This window comes from Salminus brasiliensis, chromosome 12, assembly GCF_030463535.1.
Source record: "Salminus brasiliensis chromosome 12, fSalBra1.hap2, whole genome shotgun sequence".
NCBI classification, from domain to species: Eukaryota; Metazoa; Chordata; class Actinopteri; order Characiformes; family Bryconidae; genus Salminus; species Salminus brasiliensis.
Genome location: NC_132889.1, coordinates 28,850,065 through 28,867,632, shown reverse-complemented (window position 1 = coordinate 28,867,632; position 17,568 = coordinate 28,850,065). Strand labels below are relative to the sequence as shown.

General features: G+C 39.5%; 2 protein-coding genes across 4 annotated transcripts; both read right to left on the bottom strand.

The window, feature by feature from the left end:
* Positions 1-458: 458 nt before the first annotated feature.
* On the bottom strand, positions 459-6,566 carry hirip3 (HIRA interacting protein 3). 3 transcript variants are annotated; one of them, XR_011980684.1, is made up of 9 exons: positions 6,440-6,566; positions 6,119-6,245; positions 4,947-5,100; positions 3,600-4,301; positions 2,906-3,084; positions 2,332-2,482; positions 2,101-2,199; positions 1,075-1,194; positions 898-980 (listed from the first exon to the last, which is right to left on the bottom strand). XR_011980684.1 is itself a non-coding variant. In XM_072693507.1 (8 exons), exons 1-8 carry the CDS (start codon positions 6,505-6,507, stop codon positions 796-798), a joined length of 1,665 nt encoding a protein of 554 aa, XP_072549608.1. In that variant the 5' UTR covers positions 6,508-6,566; the 3' UTR covers positions 459-795. The 3 variants fall into 3 exon arrangements, 2 of the variants coding, with proteins under 2 accessions (XP_072549608.1, XP_072549609.1); XM_072693507.1 differs by lacking the exon at positions 1,075-1,194 and having other exon boundaries at positions 459-980; XM_072693508.1 differs by having other exon boundaries at positions 888-1,194.
* Positions 6,567-7,449: 883 nt separating this feature from the next.
* kctd13 (potassium channel tetramerization domain containing 13) lies at positions 7,450-16,555 on the bottom strand. Its single transcript, XM_072693194.1, has 7 exons — positions 16,391-16,555; positions 14,980-15,246; positions 13,517-13,686; positions 12,424-12,513; positions 12,240-12,292; positions 11,257-11,452; positions 7,450-9,462 (listed from the first exon to the last, which is right to left on the bottom strand). The coding sequence occupies exons 2-7, from the start codon at positions 15,209-15,211 to the stop codon at positions 9,211-9,213; spliced, it is 993 nt and encodes a 330-aa protein (XP_072549295.1). The 5' UTR covers positions 15,212-15,246; positions 16,391-16,555; the 3' UTR covers positions 7,450-9,210.
* Between the last annotated feature and the right edge of the window lie 1,013 nt (positions 16,556-17,568).

Genomic DNA, 17,568 nt, shown 5'->3' with positions numbered 1-17,568 from the left:
ATTAGGCAGATCATAATTTACTAAAAATCCTGCTTTAAGAAATACTGTCACACAACTGAGCTCACTTTTGTCTCTTCAGCATGACCTGTTCAGAGTTTCCGTTACCATCCATGTTATGGCAATCACATGCTACATAATAATAATAAAATAAAAAAAAAACACATTTTATTGGCAAGATCTTGATAAGTTGTTTCTGCTCCAAAACATCAGCTTTACAGGAAAAGGAAGAAACCGTCTGAACTTCCAATTTAACTCAGTGTAAACAAATTTTGGAGCATTTTATTGGTCCATTTATCATGAAATTCTGAGCCAATGTAAGAACCATTGCCAGATTCAAACTGTAAATTGTAAGATGGCAAAAATTATGTTTTTGTGCAGGACAGCCAAGCCATTTCCGTTTCTCATGTAGACACTTATGCACTGAGAATAACGTACAGAAAAAACAACATCAAAAAAGATTACAAATTATAATTCTTTATTATTTCATATAGTTGAACAGAGGAACATAAATATGTAAAATGGGTACGATTATAAGTACCACAACAAGAACATCTAAAATGAGCAGACAAAAATCACAGAAAACAGAACTTCAGTCTGGAAACCTGAACAGAACAAACTATGAACACTTTGTACACGCTACTCTTAAGAATAAAGGTGCTTCAAATGGTTCTTTGGGTGAAGTCATTTAGAGCAGATGTATGAGTGTGAAGGACATTTACACTGGTAAAGAAAGATGAAGGTTCTTCATACTCACACCCCTTTATTTTTAAGAGCACTAAGCAAGGCCCTTAACACCTAATCGCTCTCTGCATCATCGCTGATGATTCCCCGCAGGTTGCTCCAGTCTGTTCTTTTGCGTCCCCTGTCTGCATGCCCGTCTTCACTGTCCGAATCAGAGTTGACTGCCCGTTTGTAGGCTGAAGGTGGAGGAGATCTGCCACGTGGAGACCATATCGCTGAAGCTCTGCGCTTAGGACGGCCTGAAGAATACGGAGAAGACAGACAGGCAAATCAACCACAGTCTTTGCTTATACGTAGAACCAGGCAATTATTTGAATACTCTCTCATACTCACTGATCATTGGATAAATACTGTGTAGGACCTTTATACTATTAACCTCCTTTTAAAAAAAAAAAAAAAAAAAAAAAAAAAATTACATTCCATTGGATTGCAATCTGATGACTGGGAACACCCCTGAAAGAACAATGAACCCATTGGCATGTCATGAAACCATTTGGAGACAACTTTCACTTTGTGAAAACGATGTTTAAGATGATGGTAAAATGTAAATTAAAACATTATTAATCTAATTTATATTTTCTCAATTAGTCAATTATGCTAATGACAAATGTATCAATTATTCTTATATTTTAACCATAATAATGAAGAATATGTCTTAATATTTAATATATACTTAATATTTTATATTTTTTGTATCATATTCTCTTAGATACATTATATGCACTGGGACACATTCTGCAACAGAAATATCTGTGTTACCAGGGAATCTCTGGCTTATATCACCCTATCTACCCTTTATCTGAAATATCTTTACTTTAGTACAAAACTTGAAACTTAAAATGGTTATAACCTTATTATTCCATGATATGTAGTTAAGGCAAATCACTAGCAAATGTATTTTTGCATCAATGGCAAGGGCAAGAAAAATATTTAAACAGACCTACAGGCTGTAGCAACAAGTTGTTAGTTTAAGCTATACTTTCACTCTTAGACGCCATCAAAGTTCTAAAACAGCCAAATGCCAACGTTAGAATAACACATGGTGTAACGTTACATTACCATACCAGCAGCGGTGCAGAAATGACTTGAAATGAATGGGTTAACATGGGGTGATAAAGGAAATTTTTTTTAGTGGGCAAGGCCATCTTTGATGCACGTTATGCATACCATTTTTCCTATGATGATTTCATCAACAAGTCACCACAGTTGGGTTCCTCTCCGAGCTTGAGCGATTCCATAAACATTTCTGTACATAACTAGAATTTCCAGTGGAGAAGCTTCACATTTCCAGAAAGGCTGGAACTGAAACAGTATGCAAGTAGCCCTATAGCCCTAGACAAAGATTGCTAGTGACCGTACCTTGAGTGGTGATAATGTTGCCAACGTCCAGCTCTGCTAGCTCTTGAGCTTCCTCTCTCTTCAGTCTGGCCTTCTTACACTTCTCTATGGTGGGCTGACCTGGAGAGATGATAACAGCAACTACTAGCACATGCCTATAAAAACAATGTCTTCCAACTGAGATATTCCATTCAGGGAACTAGACCAGCAAAGCAGTTTCTATTTCTCAATGCTGTCCCTTCGACTACTGACCTTGCACCCCCAGCTCTTCCAGTTCTTTCTTCAGCACTGCCACCTTGGCCTTCACTGAGCGGCAGCCCTCTAGTAACTTCTTGTAGTTTCGGCGTACACCACAGAGGGCAATGTAGCGCTTCAGTCTGGACACAGCTTTATTCTCCTCATCCTGCAGGTCAAGTTGTACAATCGTTAGACTTTAGACAATGGATTCTTGTCTAAATATACACACATATTATGTATGACAACTGGTGTCTATGCAACATTGCTGTAATATTCTACTGCAAATGTGATGTAAAGACGCTTGCCATGAGGGGTTCAATAATTCTGAGAACGCATTCAGAATTAAAAGTAGTATTTTGTGCTGACTAAGGAAAAAGCACTTGGGGCAGGAGAATAAAATGCATAACAAAAACGAAATAAACATTCTGGAAAATGTGGAAATGCTTTTCAACCCATCAGATTTTGTGATCAGAAATCTGAATCCCTGTGTACAACACAGAATGAATAATTAGTTCACAAGTTACTGTTCTGAGAAAAACAAGCAAGTTCCTGAAAGATGGAGATGGCTTGGCAGCTCCATTCATCTCACCTTTCCTCCTTTGGCCTTGCTCTCACTCTCTTCCTTGTTCGTTTTTCTTGATGCACTCTTTTTCTTTTCTTCCTGTTTAGGCTTCTTACTTTCTTCTTCTTCGCTGTCTAGGGAGGGTAGTGATGAGGAGGAGGAGTCCGAGTCCACTACTCCATCCTTCTGTTCATCCTTTGCTTTCTCTGAAACGAAAGGGGCCGGGACATCAGGGTAACATTACCATCACTTCACTTATGATGACCATCTAAATAAACATGCCATCATGCTCTAAATGCACACTTTACTAGCCAACAAAAAGAAATACACAGCTAACTAAATGAGAGTGTGCTACTTCAGGATACAATTGACATTTATATGGAAATTTTAAGTTTTTTGAGGGATGTTATAGAAGAACTACTTTCAGTTCCATAAAGAACTAGCTTCATAATAACTGTCAATGGTCTAATGAACATTAACTTGATGTAAAGGTTCTTTACCAATAAGCTTACATTTCTCCATTATACACATGGTTCTTTATAGAGCAAAAAGTGTTTTTATACAGAATTGCTTATTTTATTTTTTTTAAAGAACCTTTATTTATTTATTTAATTTATTTATTTTTAAAGTACACTTCTCCTCTCCAACTCTTTTTTTCTGTCCATCAATTTCTGATGCTGACACCCATCTCTACATACAATCTAAAAGACAGCAGGCTTACCTTTCTCTTTAGGGAGATTGGCAATGACAGTCTTTTTGTCCATTTCCTCATCGCTCTCATCATCACTCTTGCCCTCACTGTCGGAGTCGCTCTGTTCAGTCTTTTCAGGCAGTTTCACCTCTTTCTTCTCAGTTTTCTCATCGTCTTCCTCACTCTCAGAGCTACTCCCAAACACTTCCTTCTGCACTCTTCTCACAGCCTCGCTCTCAGGTGACTTAAGCTCTTCATCATTAGTCTCTTTTCTTTTGCCTTTCTGAGCCGTTACTTTTGTTTTCTCCTGCGCGCCATTATCCTTTCTCTGTCTTTTCTTTTTTGTCTGTTTGTTGTTTGTTTCCTCCTCGCTGTCTGAGCTCACCTTTACTTTTTTCCTTTGAGCTCTGGGCTTTGTTTGTTGCTGGTGTTCTTCCTCTTCTACTGAATCATCAGAGGACTCATGCTCCTCTTCCTCACTCTCTAGCACCTTTTCTTTCTTCTTTGTCTTACTTCTCATCTCCTGCCCCTTACTTCCTGAGCTTGCTTTTTCCTTCTTATTCATCCTCACTTCTTGGTGTTCTTTCTTATTTTCCTTTTTCACCTTTTCTTTTTGTTCTTCATCACTCTCTTCATTTATGTCCTCATCACTTTCATCATCAACATCATCATCATCATCCCCTTTCAGATGTTCCTCATTGGCCGCTTTCTCTATTCCAGAATCGGGGGAATCTGATAGACACACAGTGATGTACAGTGTTATTCATGTCTGATACGAAACACAAACTTAATGCCACACTTTTACTGATAAAAGAATACACTATATGTCCTAAAGTTTGCAGACACTCGCATTCAACATTTCTTCTAAAATCAAGGGTATAAATAAGGGGGCATGTCTCCTCTTTACTGCCATAACAGCCTCTAATCATCTGGGAAAGCAGCACACTTGGAACACAGCTATGAGGATGTGATCAAATTTAGCCACAAGAGAGATAATTAAGGTCAGATGCTGATGTTGGGTGATTAGTTCTGGATCACAAATGCCACTTGAACTTATTCCAAAAGTTGATCAAGCATTCAGCTTAACTGCCTCTCAGCCAAAGACACCTTCATAGTCTGTACCATGCACTGTCTCCAATATGTGCATATCCTTATCTACAGAATGACATGACTTCAGGGGTCAATAAGACTAATGAGTGGCTTTTCCAGAGCATCCAATTCAATTGGGAATGCTTTCACAAATATTACACATGCTGTGTGTTCAATTAAACAATTGTGTCAGAAATGGTTGACACACCAGTTAGGAGCAGTGTTCGGATGAATTTGTCTATATTAACAGATGCAAAATTCATAAGACACAAACAAACAGCATGCTACCTGGGGGTACCGACTCAAAACGAGACTTCTTTTTCTGGGCCCCGGCATCACAACTGTTTTCTTCCGTTTCTGCTTCCTCTTCATCATCATCCTCCCTCTTTCGTTTGTTCTGTGAAGGATCTGACTTCCTTATTAAAGGTTCATCATCACTGTCCTGGAAAAAGTGAGCAAATTTGTTTTACACACACACAAACACACAACCGGACAACCTATTCAACACATCGCTGCTGTCCAATTAAAACCATGCATCACCATTTCTGTCCGTTTTTATAATTTCATCCATCGTAGGAACCCTGTCGCTGCTCTGTACACTGTATAAATAACTCTGGATGAATGGATCAATAGAAATGCTGTAGAAATGCTCTCATATTTTATATTAACTTCCATTCAGAGTCAAGAACACTTTTGCCTACTCCTGTAAAGTCGCCATTCTGGAGATACATGTTTTTCATTGGACAGCAACAATATAGTACTATACACATTTTCACCCCCATAAAATTCGAATTCCTCTAGAAGTCCTTTGGTTGAGCAAAATCTGGAGCGAACAACATACCGCTAGACTTTATAGAGTTGACTGATGCTAGCTAGAAAGAAAACCTTTGTTAAGGAAGTTGCTAGCCTATTTCAACAGATTAACAAAGAAAACCTAATAAAGTGTGTGTGGCATGTGTGTGTTGAGCAGTGTCCTTTTAATCAATAACAAATATTTGTTAAATAAACAGAGACATACTTGTCCATTAAAAAAAAATTAAAGCTTAGTGTATCTCATTTGAGACATCTGCAAGATATCAGTATGATAAATTAACAAATAAGAAAATCAAATCAGACACATTCTGCTCCCTGGTGGATTATTAATGCAGTGCATGCAGCAGAAAAATACACACAATAAATTACAGGCATCAAACATTACAAATAAATACAATTAATAAGAATGAATTAATTAATAATTAAAAATAAAATTGGTTTCAAAGAGTTGAGGCCTTCAGGGGTTAACACTGCAAAGCATGGTGATGTGTAGGGACTATCCACATGACACAAACCCAAAACTGAGATCTCAGTGGCTCAGAAGCTCAGCTGATATTTCCATGGCATTTCTAACAGTAATTTCCATGACCTTCAGTTTTCCAGATTTTCCAGGAACCCTGAGGAGGGGGTGGACACAGACCACTCACCTCCACCTGCATCTTCAAAAGTTCCTCTTCTACGATTTGCTTGAGCAGAGTTTTGTGCTCCACACTCAGAGACTCCCTGCCCACATGTTCCAGATACCTCTTTTTTAGTATCCCAAGTGTTAACGTGCTGCACAGACAGAAAGCATCGCATTCATTCATAAACATAAGCGACAGGAAGGTCCGCTCGGTTCACTTTTTAAACGTTAGGCTAGTTTAACGTGTAGCTGTTAGCCCGCCCTGAGTCCCTCCAGCGACCCAAACTCGCCTCAAAACACGTCCGGAACAGCGTCAGACAGCGCGTGTTCACAGGGAGACGCTTACCTGAGGTCCGAACAGCGACGGAGCTCTTTGGAGACAAACCGGCGAATTGCTGTCCCTTCCGAAACCATGTTTTAAACTATGAAGCCCCCCTAGACCCACATAAACACACACACTGCGCCACTTCCAGGTTTGGCGCGCGCGGGTACGTCGTATTACGTCATCACGTACAAGCCAAAGCTACAAAAGGGCCATCAAGATCCATTCAATTTCTATAAATATAAATGAATAAATAATCCAATACAATTAAGCAGCTTTTAGGACGTTTAGAGAGATTTAGGATATTAAGGAATATTCCAGCATCTGTTGTGGGTTGGAAAATGATCCCTCCCCCTCTGTATCACCAGTGCATTTATGCAAAATATTGAGAATTCTGGGATTTTTGTATAATAATTATTGGAAAATTTGCATAAGCATTGACAGAAGGTAACTGGAATTGGTTTATATATGGTCATATTCAAAAGTTTGGGCACCATTGGTCAAATGACTCACTTGTTGACCACTGTTGATTTTCTAAATGTGAAAATAAGCTAAGTAACCCCTTACTTAAGTGTACAAAGGCGCTGCACATTTTAAAGCACAATCCCCATTAATTTCTTGTGTTTAACAAAAAGCATACAAAGTATGATTAAGTAATGTGCAGAAGTGTATGTTTCACATAGCAAATTAAACACACACACACACACTTGACCAGGGGCACCCCAGGGATTGTACACCTAGTTGCTTTCACACAAAAACTGTTGCTGTTTATTCCAAATGACTGGAAATAAAATCTTTTTAATATGACTTCCATTGAAAGTTAAGAATATATATATTATATAGTATTTAAACAATATCTCTATTAAGTATGCAAGAAAGCAAAAAAACTTTTTGATAAATTACTTGTCATTACTAGTCATTGCATTTTGATCTAACATACATGAACATTTACTCAGTGTTGGTTCTTTCACCATGGTTTTGTTTGCAAAGCATTAGTAGAAGCATGAGTTTAATTCAAATGAAGTTCAAGAACATTAATGTGTAAAAAAACATTTTTTTTTTATTAGTGAACCTGTGGATAAAACTTGAACATTGAACATTTATGGACGGCTTAATACCGGAGATATTAAGGTGCCAAACAGTTTTTGAAAGAGGTGTGAAATCTCTGATAATACTGTTAAGATTTAAAAAGATCTCATTTTTAGTTTCGGGAGGAAGCGAGTGTGAGATGTTGGTATTTCCTTGGTCAGTAAAACCAGTTCTCAGAGTCTCTAAACAGATAACAGAGATCAAGTGGAACATCTAGTACAAATCTCATGTACAGCAGTGTCACATGTTAGCAGGTGAACAGTTGGCTTTTATAACCACATCATATTGTTAACTCAACTGATGTTTACCTACAGCCCTGCAGTAGGCAAACATGGCCTTAAGCCTCTCAATGTATACCACGACTCCATAGCAGGTTCTCCTTTTGGCTTAAAAAGAAAGAGATTTATGATTATTATTACATACAACAAAGCAAAGCTTTGGGCAAAAGTAAACAGCCCAATTACACTCACTTGTTGCAAAAAAAAAACAAACAAACAAAAAAAAACAAACAACCAAAAGTCAAAACACAACGACAGCCTCTTGTTGTGGACACCTATGAAACATTTGTGCTTTTGTTTGTAACAACCTCTAGGTTCAACTGGTCCCTGGTGAACGGCTCATGAGAACCTGCTATGATCACGTCAGTGTAACACTTTGTCAGTTTCCTACAACTTTGGTGCAACAACAGCCTGGATGGATAATCAGTTTAATAAGCCACTAAACTAAATACATAACTAGGTCAGGTCAGATGTTTTCATTATTCGCATAGATTATGGGCAAGCCTGGGGACTGTCTCACTGGGTTGTTGTTTGTGTGGTTGGTTTAAAGCAAGCAAGAAAAAACCAACAAACATCTGCAAGTCTCTACATTTCTAGGTGAAAAAAACAGCTTGTCAAATATTTGCATTCCCAGACTGGCTGCCTGGACTACAGTAGACAGCCAAATGATGAGATTCACCATCTTAAGAAAATGTGCATAGAGAGACATCACTCAAAGACAAGTGAAGTTCGACCACATCGTTAGGAGGTTGATCTACTGTTGTCTTAATGCAATAATAATTGCAATATGGGCATACAAGTATGTCAATGGTATTTCATCTTACAATGAGTTTTGTTTATAAAAAGAGAGTAGGTTCAGGATGGCATCTGGCCCAGTGAGAACACATATCATACATCAGTCAAGTACGAATCACTTTTAAGTACCTCTCTGCAGCTCTCACACATCTGCATACAAAAACATCACAGTTCACCATTAGGTGTCCAAAAATACCCTTTCCCCCATACACACATAGCAATAACTTATTTTACGTGTACCCTTAAAAGTGAAAAATTGAAAATTCTGGACAATAAATTAATGAAATAATAAATACAAAAAAAACAAAAAAAAAACAACAACAAAAAAACAAATGGAAAAAAACAGAATGACATACATTCATCCTCAAAATAATAAGACAAATAAAGCGAGACCACACTGTGGCTCTTTTGGGATCATTTTGTAGCAAGTCCGTATAAATCCCCACCCCACCCTCAGTGCAGTGTTAGCGTACCAATGATTAACTCCCATCTCTGCTTTTCTCCTCCTCCATCCACCTTTGATTCCCCTTCAATATGATCTTATTTCCAGTTATAGTACCTTTAGCCTATTCCTTCATTCCATCTCCTCTTTCTACTCACTGTTGTCACAGTTCTCCCTCTAACCCTTCGCTTTCAGTCTTTGTACACAGTCTGCTGTCCGTGTCCCCGCTCATCATGCATAATATGTCTCCGCACATGGATCCTCCTCACTCTTCTGTCTCCACCCCCTACACCAGCCCCGTCCTCCTCTGACTGGCCCACACCTGGAGATGAGACACCACCAGACTCCAAAAGAGCCATGCCTCCATGACCAGAGCCCCGTCCATTCTCATAGATCAGGATGTTCAAGGTCTCCTCAAAGATGCGAGCTTCTGGAAACTCAACCTAAGAGTAAAAGGTGAATCATGGCGTAAACATGCACAAACTAAATAGCATGCACAAAATAAATAGCATAAACTAGTGTGTGTGTATACATACATACATACATACATACATTATATATATATATATATATATATATATATATATATATATATATATATATATATATATATATAGTGGGGGGAAAAGTATTTAGTCAGTCACCAATTGTGCAAGTTCTCCCACCAAAATTAGGGAGGCCTGTAATTGACATCATAGGTAGACCTCAACTATGAGAGACAAAATGAGAAAAAAAAAATCTGAAAATCACATTGTCTGATTTTTTAAGAATTTATTTGCAAATAATGGTGGAAAATAAGTATTTGGTCACCTACAAACAAGCAAGATTTCTGGCTGTCACAGACCTGTAACTTCTTTAAGAAACTTCTCTGTCCTCCACTCATTACCTGTATTAATGGCACCTGTTTGAACTCGTTAACAGTATAAATGACACCTGCCCACAACCTCAAACAGTCACACTCCAAACTCCACTATGGTGAAGACCAAAGAGCTGTTGAAAGACACCAGAAACAAAATTGTAGACCTGCACCAGGCTGGGAAGACAGAATCTGCAATAGGCAAGCAGCTTTGTTTAAGGAAATCTACTGTGGGAGCAATAGTCAGAAAATGGGAGACCTACAAGACCACTGCTAATCTCCCTCAATCAGGGGCTCCACGCAAGATCTCAGCCCGTGGGGTCAAAATGATCACAAGAATGGTGAGCAAAAATCCCAGAACCACACGGGGGGACCTAGTGAATGACCTGCAGAAAGCTGGGACCAACATTACAAAGGCTACCGTGAGGAACACACTACGCTGTCAGGGACAGATCTTGCAGTGCCAGACGTGTTCCCCTGCTTAAGCCAGTACATATCCGGACGCGTCTGAAGTTTGCTAGAGAGCATTTGGATAGAGTATTGGGAGAATGTCTTATGGTCAGATGAAACCAAAGTAGAACTGTTTGGTACAAACACAACTCATTGTGAATGCTGAGTTGCTGGCTCATTGAGAACACCATACCAACTGTGAAGCATGGGGGTGGCAACATCATGCTTTGGGGCTGTTTCTCTGCAAAGGGACTAGGACGACTGGTCCGTGTACATTTAAAGAATGAATGGGGCCATGTATTGTAAGATTTTGAGTGCAAACCTCCTTCCATCAGCAAGGGCATTGAAGATGAAACGTGGCTGGATCTTTCAGCATGACAATGATTCCAAGCACACTGCCAGGGCAACAAAGGAGTGGCTTTGTAAGAAGCATTTCAAGGTCCTGGAGTGGCCTAGCCAGTCTCCAGATCTCAACCCCATAGAAAACCTTTGGAGGGAGTTGAAAGTACGTGTTGCCCGCCGACAGCCCCAAAACATCGCTGCTCTAGAGGAGATCTGCATGGAGGAATGGGCCAACATACCAGCAACGGTGTGTGCCAACCTTGAGAAGACTTACAGAAAACTCGGTCATTGCCAACAAAGGATGTATAACAAAGTATTGAGATTAACTTTTGTTATTGACCAAATACTTATTTTCCACCATTATTTGCAAATAAATTCTTTAAAAATCAGACAATGTGATTTTCAGATTTTTTTTTCTCATTTTGTCTCTCATAGTTGAGGTCTACCTATGATGTCAATTACAGGCCTCTCATCTTTTTAAGTGGGAGAACTTAATACTTAAGACTAAATATTCCCCCCGTGTGTGTGTGTGTGTGTGTGTGTGTGTGTGTGTGTGTAAATAAAATCAAACTTCCAATGCCTTGCTTACTTTGGTCTGTTTCTTCTCAGTGGCATAGACAATGGAGGTACAGCAAACCTCTGCAATCTTACGTCCATCTCCGTAGAAGGACCAGCAACAGATTTCGTCTCCAAGCACATCTTTAATAAAAAGCACTCTACCGTTGAAGCGCAGTCCGAGCTTATCAAACAGCTCAATGTTCTTTAGCAAGTTGTCATCAGAGTTGCTGGGAAGGAAAAGATTTCAGATAAATGACCCAGGCACATACATTTGCAAAAAAATTAAACAAGACTTCTAACATTACTCATGTCGTAATGCCGGGCCTACACTACACAATTTTTAGCCAGATTCAACCCTCCATTTGCCCTGAGGAAACCAATAGCACTGGTGTATACGGTAATGTGGGAGGCAAAACCAGTCAATCTTTAGCAAACACAATTTTTTGTTCCTAGTAAAAGATAGTCAGGAATGTTGATGTACAAGTCGTTCAAACTGTAGTCAATGAGCATGCTAGGAGGTAAAATGATGGAGAAAAAAAACCCCAATGGAAATGGTATTGGCAGTTTGCAGGAATGTGTTGCTTATTACTACCTCCAGCTCCTGCTGTAGAATATACGCTGAATTATGTGTGCACTCCCTCAACCACATGTACACCCACATATAGTGGTTTATCTTTTTCATGTCCTGTTTGTGCAAACAATGTGAGGTTCAACATAATCAGTTCCATTTTGTTCTTGTCTCACATTAACAGGGCTTTGCTGATTCTCTCACTGTGTGTTCTTGTGAGGGATTCAAATTCATAGCCTCTACTGCAGTGATACTAATTATATATGTAATGCCCCATCTTCATCTAATACTGTAGTTCTGTTACATTCTTGCTACACAGGACAAAAAAGTTCATGCAAAAATGACAGTAAGTGTGACATGCGCTCTTTTTATGAAAAAGGATTGTATACGTCATGTAGTGTAAGCACGGTTTAAAAGATGGTGATGTATGTATGTGCACACAGTACCTGGTATAGGAGTATTTATTGTTCCCTCGATTATTCTGCAATTTCACCACAGGCTAAAATGAATTAAAACAAGGTTTAGACATCTTTCCTCATGTAACACAATCCTAGTTCTTATAACAGCTAGCTTTGCACTAAAGCTATGACTCCTGACCACAATATTTGTGCATGTAACAATTTCTCTCACCTTCCTACAGGTGGCAATCATCCTCTGTTCCTCCTTGGCAGAAGTGATCATGGGAATGCGGCAGCCTCCCTCATAGACCTCACTGCGTTTCTACGACATAGAAATGAAACAGTGTCTGTGTGTGAATCTAACATTTCTTCCTGAAATGTGCTGACCTGATGTTGTCGTAACTGCTACAGGACAAGTGAAAATCATAAGTATCAGCCAGTTTCTAAAATGTTTAGATTTAGAAACAATGACCAAATATATCATATTAACACATAATCATTACAGAATTGCAATGTCTGTTCCACCTCTCAGGCCACTAGTAAGACGATCTATTGCTTTTTCAGAATGACATTTACTAAGCACTGAATGAGTAAACAATTCAGGCCCAAATGCTTAAGTGTTTGCTTTGATGCCTGCATATTTGGGGATTCAAAAAACTGAGACAAATGATCTTGGCTCATGAGGCAAACAAAAGTGTTTTTTATAAAAAATAAACACAAACAAAGCAAACAAAGTCAGAGGCAGAACCACAAGAGGATCCAAGGTAATCTGGAACTTGCACCAAATGCGTCTTGTAAAAGGGATTTAAAGTGAAGGTACTGCCTCATGATTAGGTGTGCTGGTTACTCTAAAATTGCCCTGGTGTGTGTGTGAAGGAGTGTTTGTCTGTATGCCCAGGTATGGATTGGCACACTGCTCTGGGCGAACCCCCCTAGTGCTTAATGTAGTCCGCAAGGTGAATGATCGTTTCTGATTGAGAGTGCATTGTCGCAACTGGCTGCAGCTTCTTACTGGCGTGTGTTAGTTGAGAGCTGAATGCTGACTGTAAAACAGCCTTGGAAATTAGAAAGGCACTACATGTTCATTCATTCATTCTCTCTCTGTAATGTACATTGCATCTGGAGCTTAAATATATTCAACTTTATCCAACTGTATGTTATGGTAGTTCTGAGCTAACAACATCGCTTTTCACATGGCAGATTAGGGTGTGATTACCTGGCCTTACACACTCGCCTACGTGTGTAACATGAGTCAAATGCAAGTTGCTCTGGATAAGTGCCACGATTGTAAATGTAATTGTATTGTGTTGTGTTGGCAGCCTGACCTGTAGAGTGGAGAGGCAGTGCTGGATTAGCCCCTGTAGTCTGTAGTACTGTGCTTCCTTCAGCACCTCCTCCAGCTCCCTCTGGCTCTCAGGCAGCGGCACCGTTCCGTCCCGCAGGAAGTTCAGTACCAGGGGAAAGTGACGGCCGCTCCTGTCCAACACCACCCAGCCTGTGGACATAGAGTATGAGGAGTTCTGCTGTGCTCAGCTGCACTGAACGATACTTGTAAATGTTGCCTGCTGAAGGAGGATCACTGGAACAGTTCACTGGAACAGTTAAGGCCTATTCACACATTAAAATCAGGCTGACCGATCAAGGCTCCATTGTCACTGTTGCAGACCAAACAAAGGAGCATCAAAGTGGCACCAGAAAAAAAATCTTGTTCGTAGATGAACACTAAAACATATGACAAGCAGCAACACACTCACTATAACAATTAAGGTATAAGAAAACGTGGTGCAGCAGAGATGAAAGGCTGGGGAATGACGGTAAGTACTTTACAGAGACTTTATATAACCGTTTATATAAAGTTCTTCCAAACATGTTCAAAAAACAGCTTTCTGAGCTTGAGCACTCATGTGGTGGGAAAAGAAAGTGTGGAAATTTATGAGAGCTATGTTTCTAGCCTCATTTACAAAGCGCAGAAGGAAAAAGACATGTCAGACTCCATGTAGGTTCCACTATGTTAAAAATCACAATTTTTTTAGTCTGAAAAAATTTCCAATGGTGTGAATAGGCCTTTACTTTCCATGCTCAGTATGATCTGACCAGTCAAAGATTTATTGTCTCAGTAACTATGTTAACAAACACACAATATTCTGGTTATTATCTTAGATTTCCAAACTGGACCAAACCAAGACATTTAAAACATCTGTATGAAAGACTAACCCCTTTACATGCACACCAGAATAGTTAGACTGAACAACATGCACAATATGTTATTTTTCCAATTGGATGCAAAGCACAGAGCATAGTGAATTTTTAGTGGTAGGCAAGTGTCTCTGGAATACAGGTGGGGTGCATCACCTAGCTTGAAAAGGACACCAGCAAAACATTGTCATAACTCATAGCAAGACTAGTTAAATTCATTTGGTGGCTTCCAAATTCATGTTTACTAGTGGGTGAAACAGAAATAATAATAGTCAGGTTATAGTTTAGTTGTTTAGCAGAAACACCCATCCACATGAAAATAACAATAAGTACATGCTACTGATGTTGTTGCTAGATTAAAACATGACTTTACCTCATACTCTGCTTTTTGGTTGTTGCAGTGATACCAAATATATGTGCTTTCTTTTGGCAACAGACAAACATTTTCCAAGGCCGCTCATGTTTCCGACTAAACAGAAATCCCCTTGCCTTTACAATGAGCACTTGAGTGCAGCATTAGTCACACCCTTGCTCTCATACACTACTGTGTACACACACACACACACACACACACACACACACACACACACACCTTCAGAGTCTATGCTGACTTCCGTGCTTCCATCACACATACTCCTGAGTAAGCTGTCTTCCTTGCTGAGGGTTTGGACAGTGGTGTAGTGAAGGGAGCCGCCCACGTTCAACTTCACATACTTGCTGCCAGCCAGACCTCCCCCAATCTTCTGCCCAAGTCCATGGTTGGGAGATGGGGGTGCCGGGCTGGACTCCGACACCACACTTCCACCAGAGGCCTCAGCAGACATCAAGGAAATGCAGTCCAACAACTCTATCGTACTGTCTAGAAATGAAGTGTACATATACATCAGGCAAAGAATAATAGTGTCACGCACTAATGCAGGCAGTATCAGACACTCCGAAAATCTGTCGGGTGTTCACTAGTCTTATGCATGAGCTCAACCAATAACAGCATTCTGGTGGCAATAAAACAAGTTAATCATCTTCTATTGGTTTAAAGATCTTCAGTTCACAGTGGAAGTAATAAAAACGTACACTGAGGGAGGCATTCGATGCTATTTTTAGAAAGCAGAGTACAGGTACTTAGAGTTCCTCATCAAGTACTCTAGTATCAAGGCTGATTAATAACATTTAGAGACATACATTTTGTCGTTTGTTCCCTTGATTTAACAATCTGTTCCTGAAATTAAAATAACGTGTTGCTTAGATTTAATAAAGCATTTCCTCAATTGAATAAACAGTTCCCCAAGCTTAGCACTGCATTTTCACAATTTAATAAATCTTTCTTTAAATTTAATAAATCCTTCCCTATATGGATCAATCCATTCTGTCAATTGTTCCCTTAATTTATCAATATTTTTCCTCAGTTTAGTAAATGGTTACCTTAGTTTAGAGGAAACACTTTAGTTGAACTTAGGGAACAATTTATTAAATTGAGGGAACTGATTGTGAAATCAAATGAACGATTTATTAGGTCCTTATATCACACCTTTCCGTGCAGACGTCCCAGAAGTCCTGCTATCGGGGACTATTAGCTAGCTAAATGCCTTGGGTCATATAAAACACTAGATATATCAGAGCTATAATAGAAAGTAAGAGCAACACAGCTGGCTATCTAAGAGGAATTAGGTCAGGACTGACGGCTACGTGACAGATCTTACTGAGCCAGCTAGCTAGCCAGCTAATCCGCATATGAACTCGGGTGTTTGGGCTAACGTTATTTTCTTAACAATACGACTGGATAAAACAGCTACGACAGGACAGTCACTGGTTCGTCAAGATATTTCGGAGCTGTTCAACCGGGAACAGCTGTGTACCTAGCGCTACTTCTGCTGACAAAAGCACTGGTGCGCTAATTAGCTAGCAAGCTAGCAAGCTAGCAGTAGCTAGCAGAGCCGTTCATGGCTAGCTAGCTGGATCTGACGTTCACTATTGAGTTATGACGGGAAAACTACACGGTCGCTCACCAAGCTGAACAGCGGAATAGCTGTCCTCAGGCCCACACAGCTTGTAAACAGTAGGCGACCGTTTACATGAAGAGATTTGGAAGCTGAATGCACTGTATAATTTTCACCAAATCATTTTTCGTTATATCTCCAGGCTTCACCACTACTGTCTTCCTCTCGGCTGTTTCCCCATACGGGAGTGAACCTGTTACCCGATTGGTCCAAATACACATCCGTCACTCTCCTAGCACCGCCTCGCTGTCAGTCATGCGCGATCTGATTGGACGCGCAGCCTCGACGTGCCTGAATTGGACCAATGATCGCAGTCTATTTAAATAGGTCAGCCCTTTGTTTTTGCTGCTCTGAAGCGCTCGTCTCAGCGCCGTGTTTATATGTATTGCATGGCGGATCGACGATGATGTGATTACACTTGTAATGAGTAACGCAGACTAATCTGACGGGCTGCACAGTCTCAGTTATATTACAGTGATTATATTCATTAACTGAGCGTCAGAAATGCTGTCTGAAAGCTTTGGGTACCCATTTCTCTGTGGTATAAAAATAACTGATGGTTTTCTTCAATTATCTGATCGCAGGCCTACAAGAATGATCTGCCTGTAGACTTATAACTACAATTTGCTCCCCTTTACTTACTTGCTGACTTATAAAACTATATGTTGACATATTTGTATAAATATGATCATATGGACACTGCATTTGTCAACATACTCATCTCAAATAACAAATATTTAAGTATAAAGTATTTCAAATATTGTCCCTTTTTACAGAGGAATTTGGCTTGTATGCCTTGAAATAGTGTCCAGTGCCATTCAAATGTGTTGTATAAACAAAACAAAAAAAAACACAAACAAAACAAAAAACAAGATAAATGATAAATGAACAATATATCTTAAAGATCTGGGTCTCCAATGTTGTGGCACTGTGATGACTGCACTGTTCATGTGAACTTACAAGAGGTTGTAAGTTTGCAAATTTATCATCAAATTTGCAGATACTTTAGGAGTGGGCCTAAACAACAATCTGATTTAAAAAGAAGGAACATACTGGCAGGTCGAGAAACACCAAAAGACCATTGAAGATAACTAAACTGGATAATAGCAGATTTTTTTCTCGGTGGAACTAGCGAAGAACACTTTCAAAGAGGTTGTCATATCATTGTCAAAGTCAACAAACAAAAG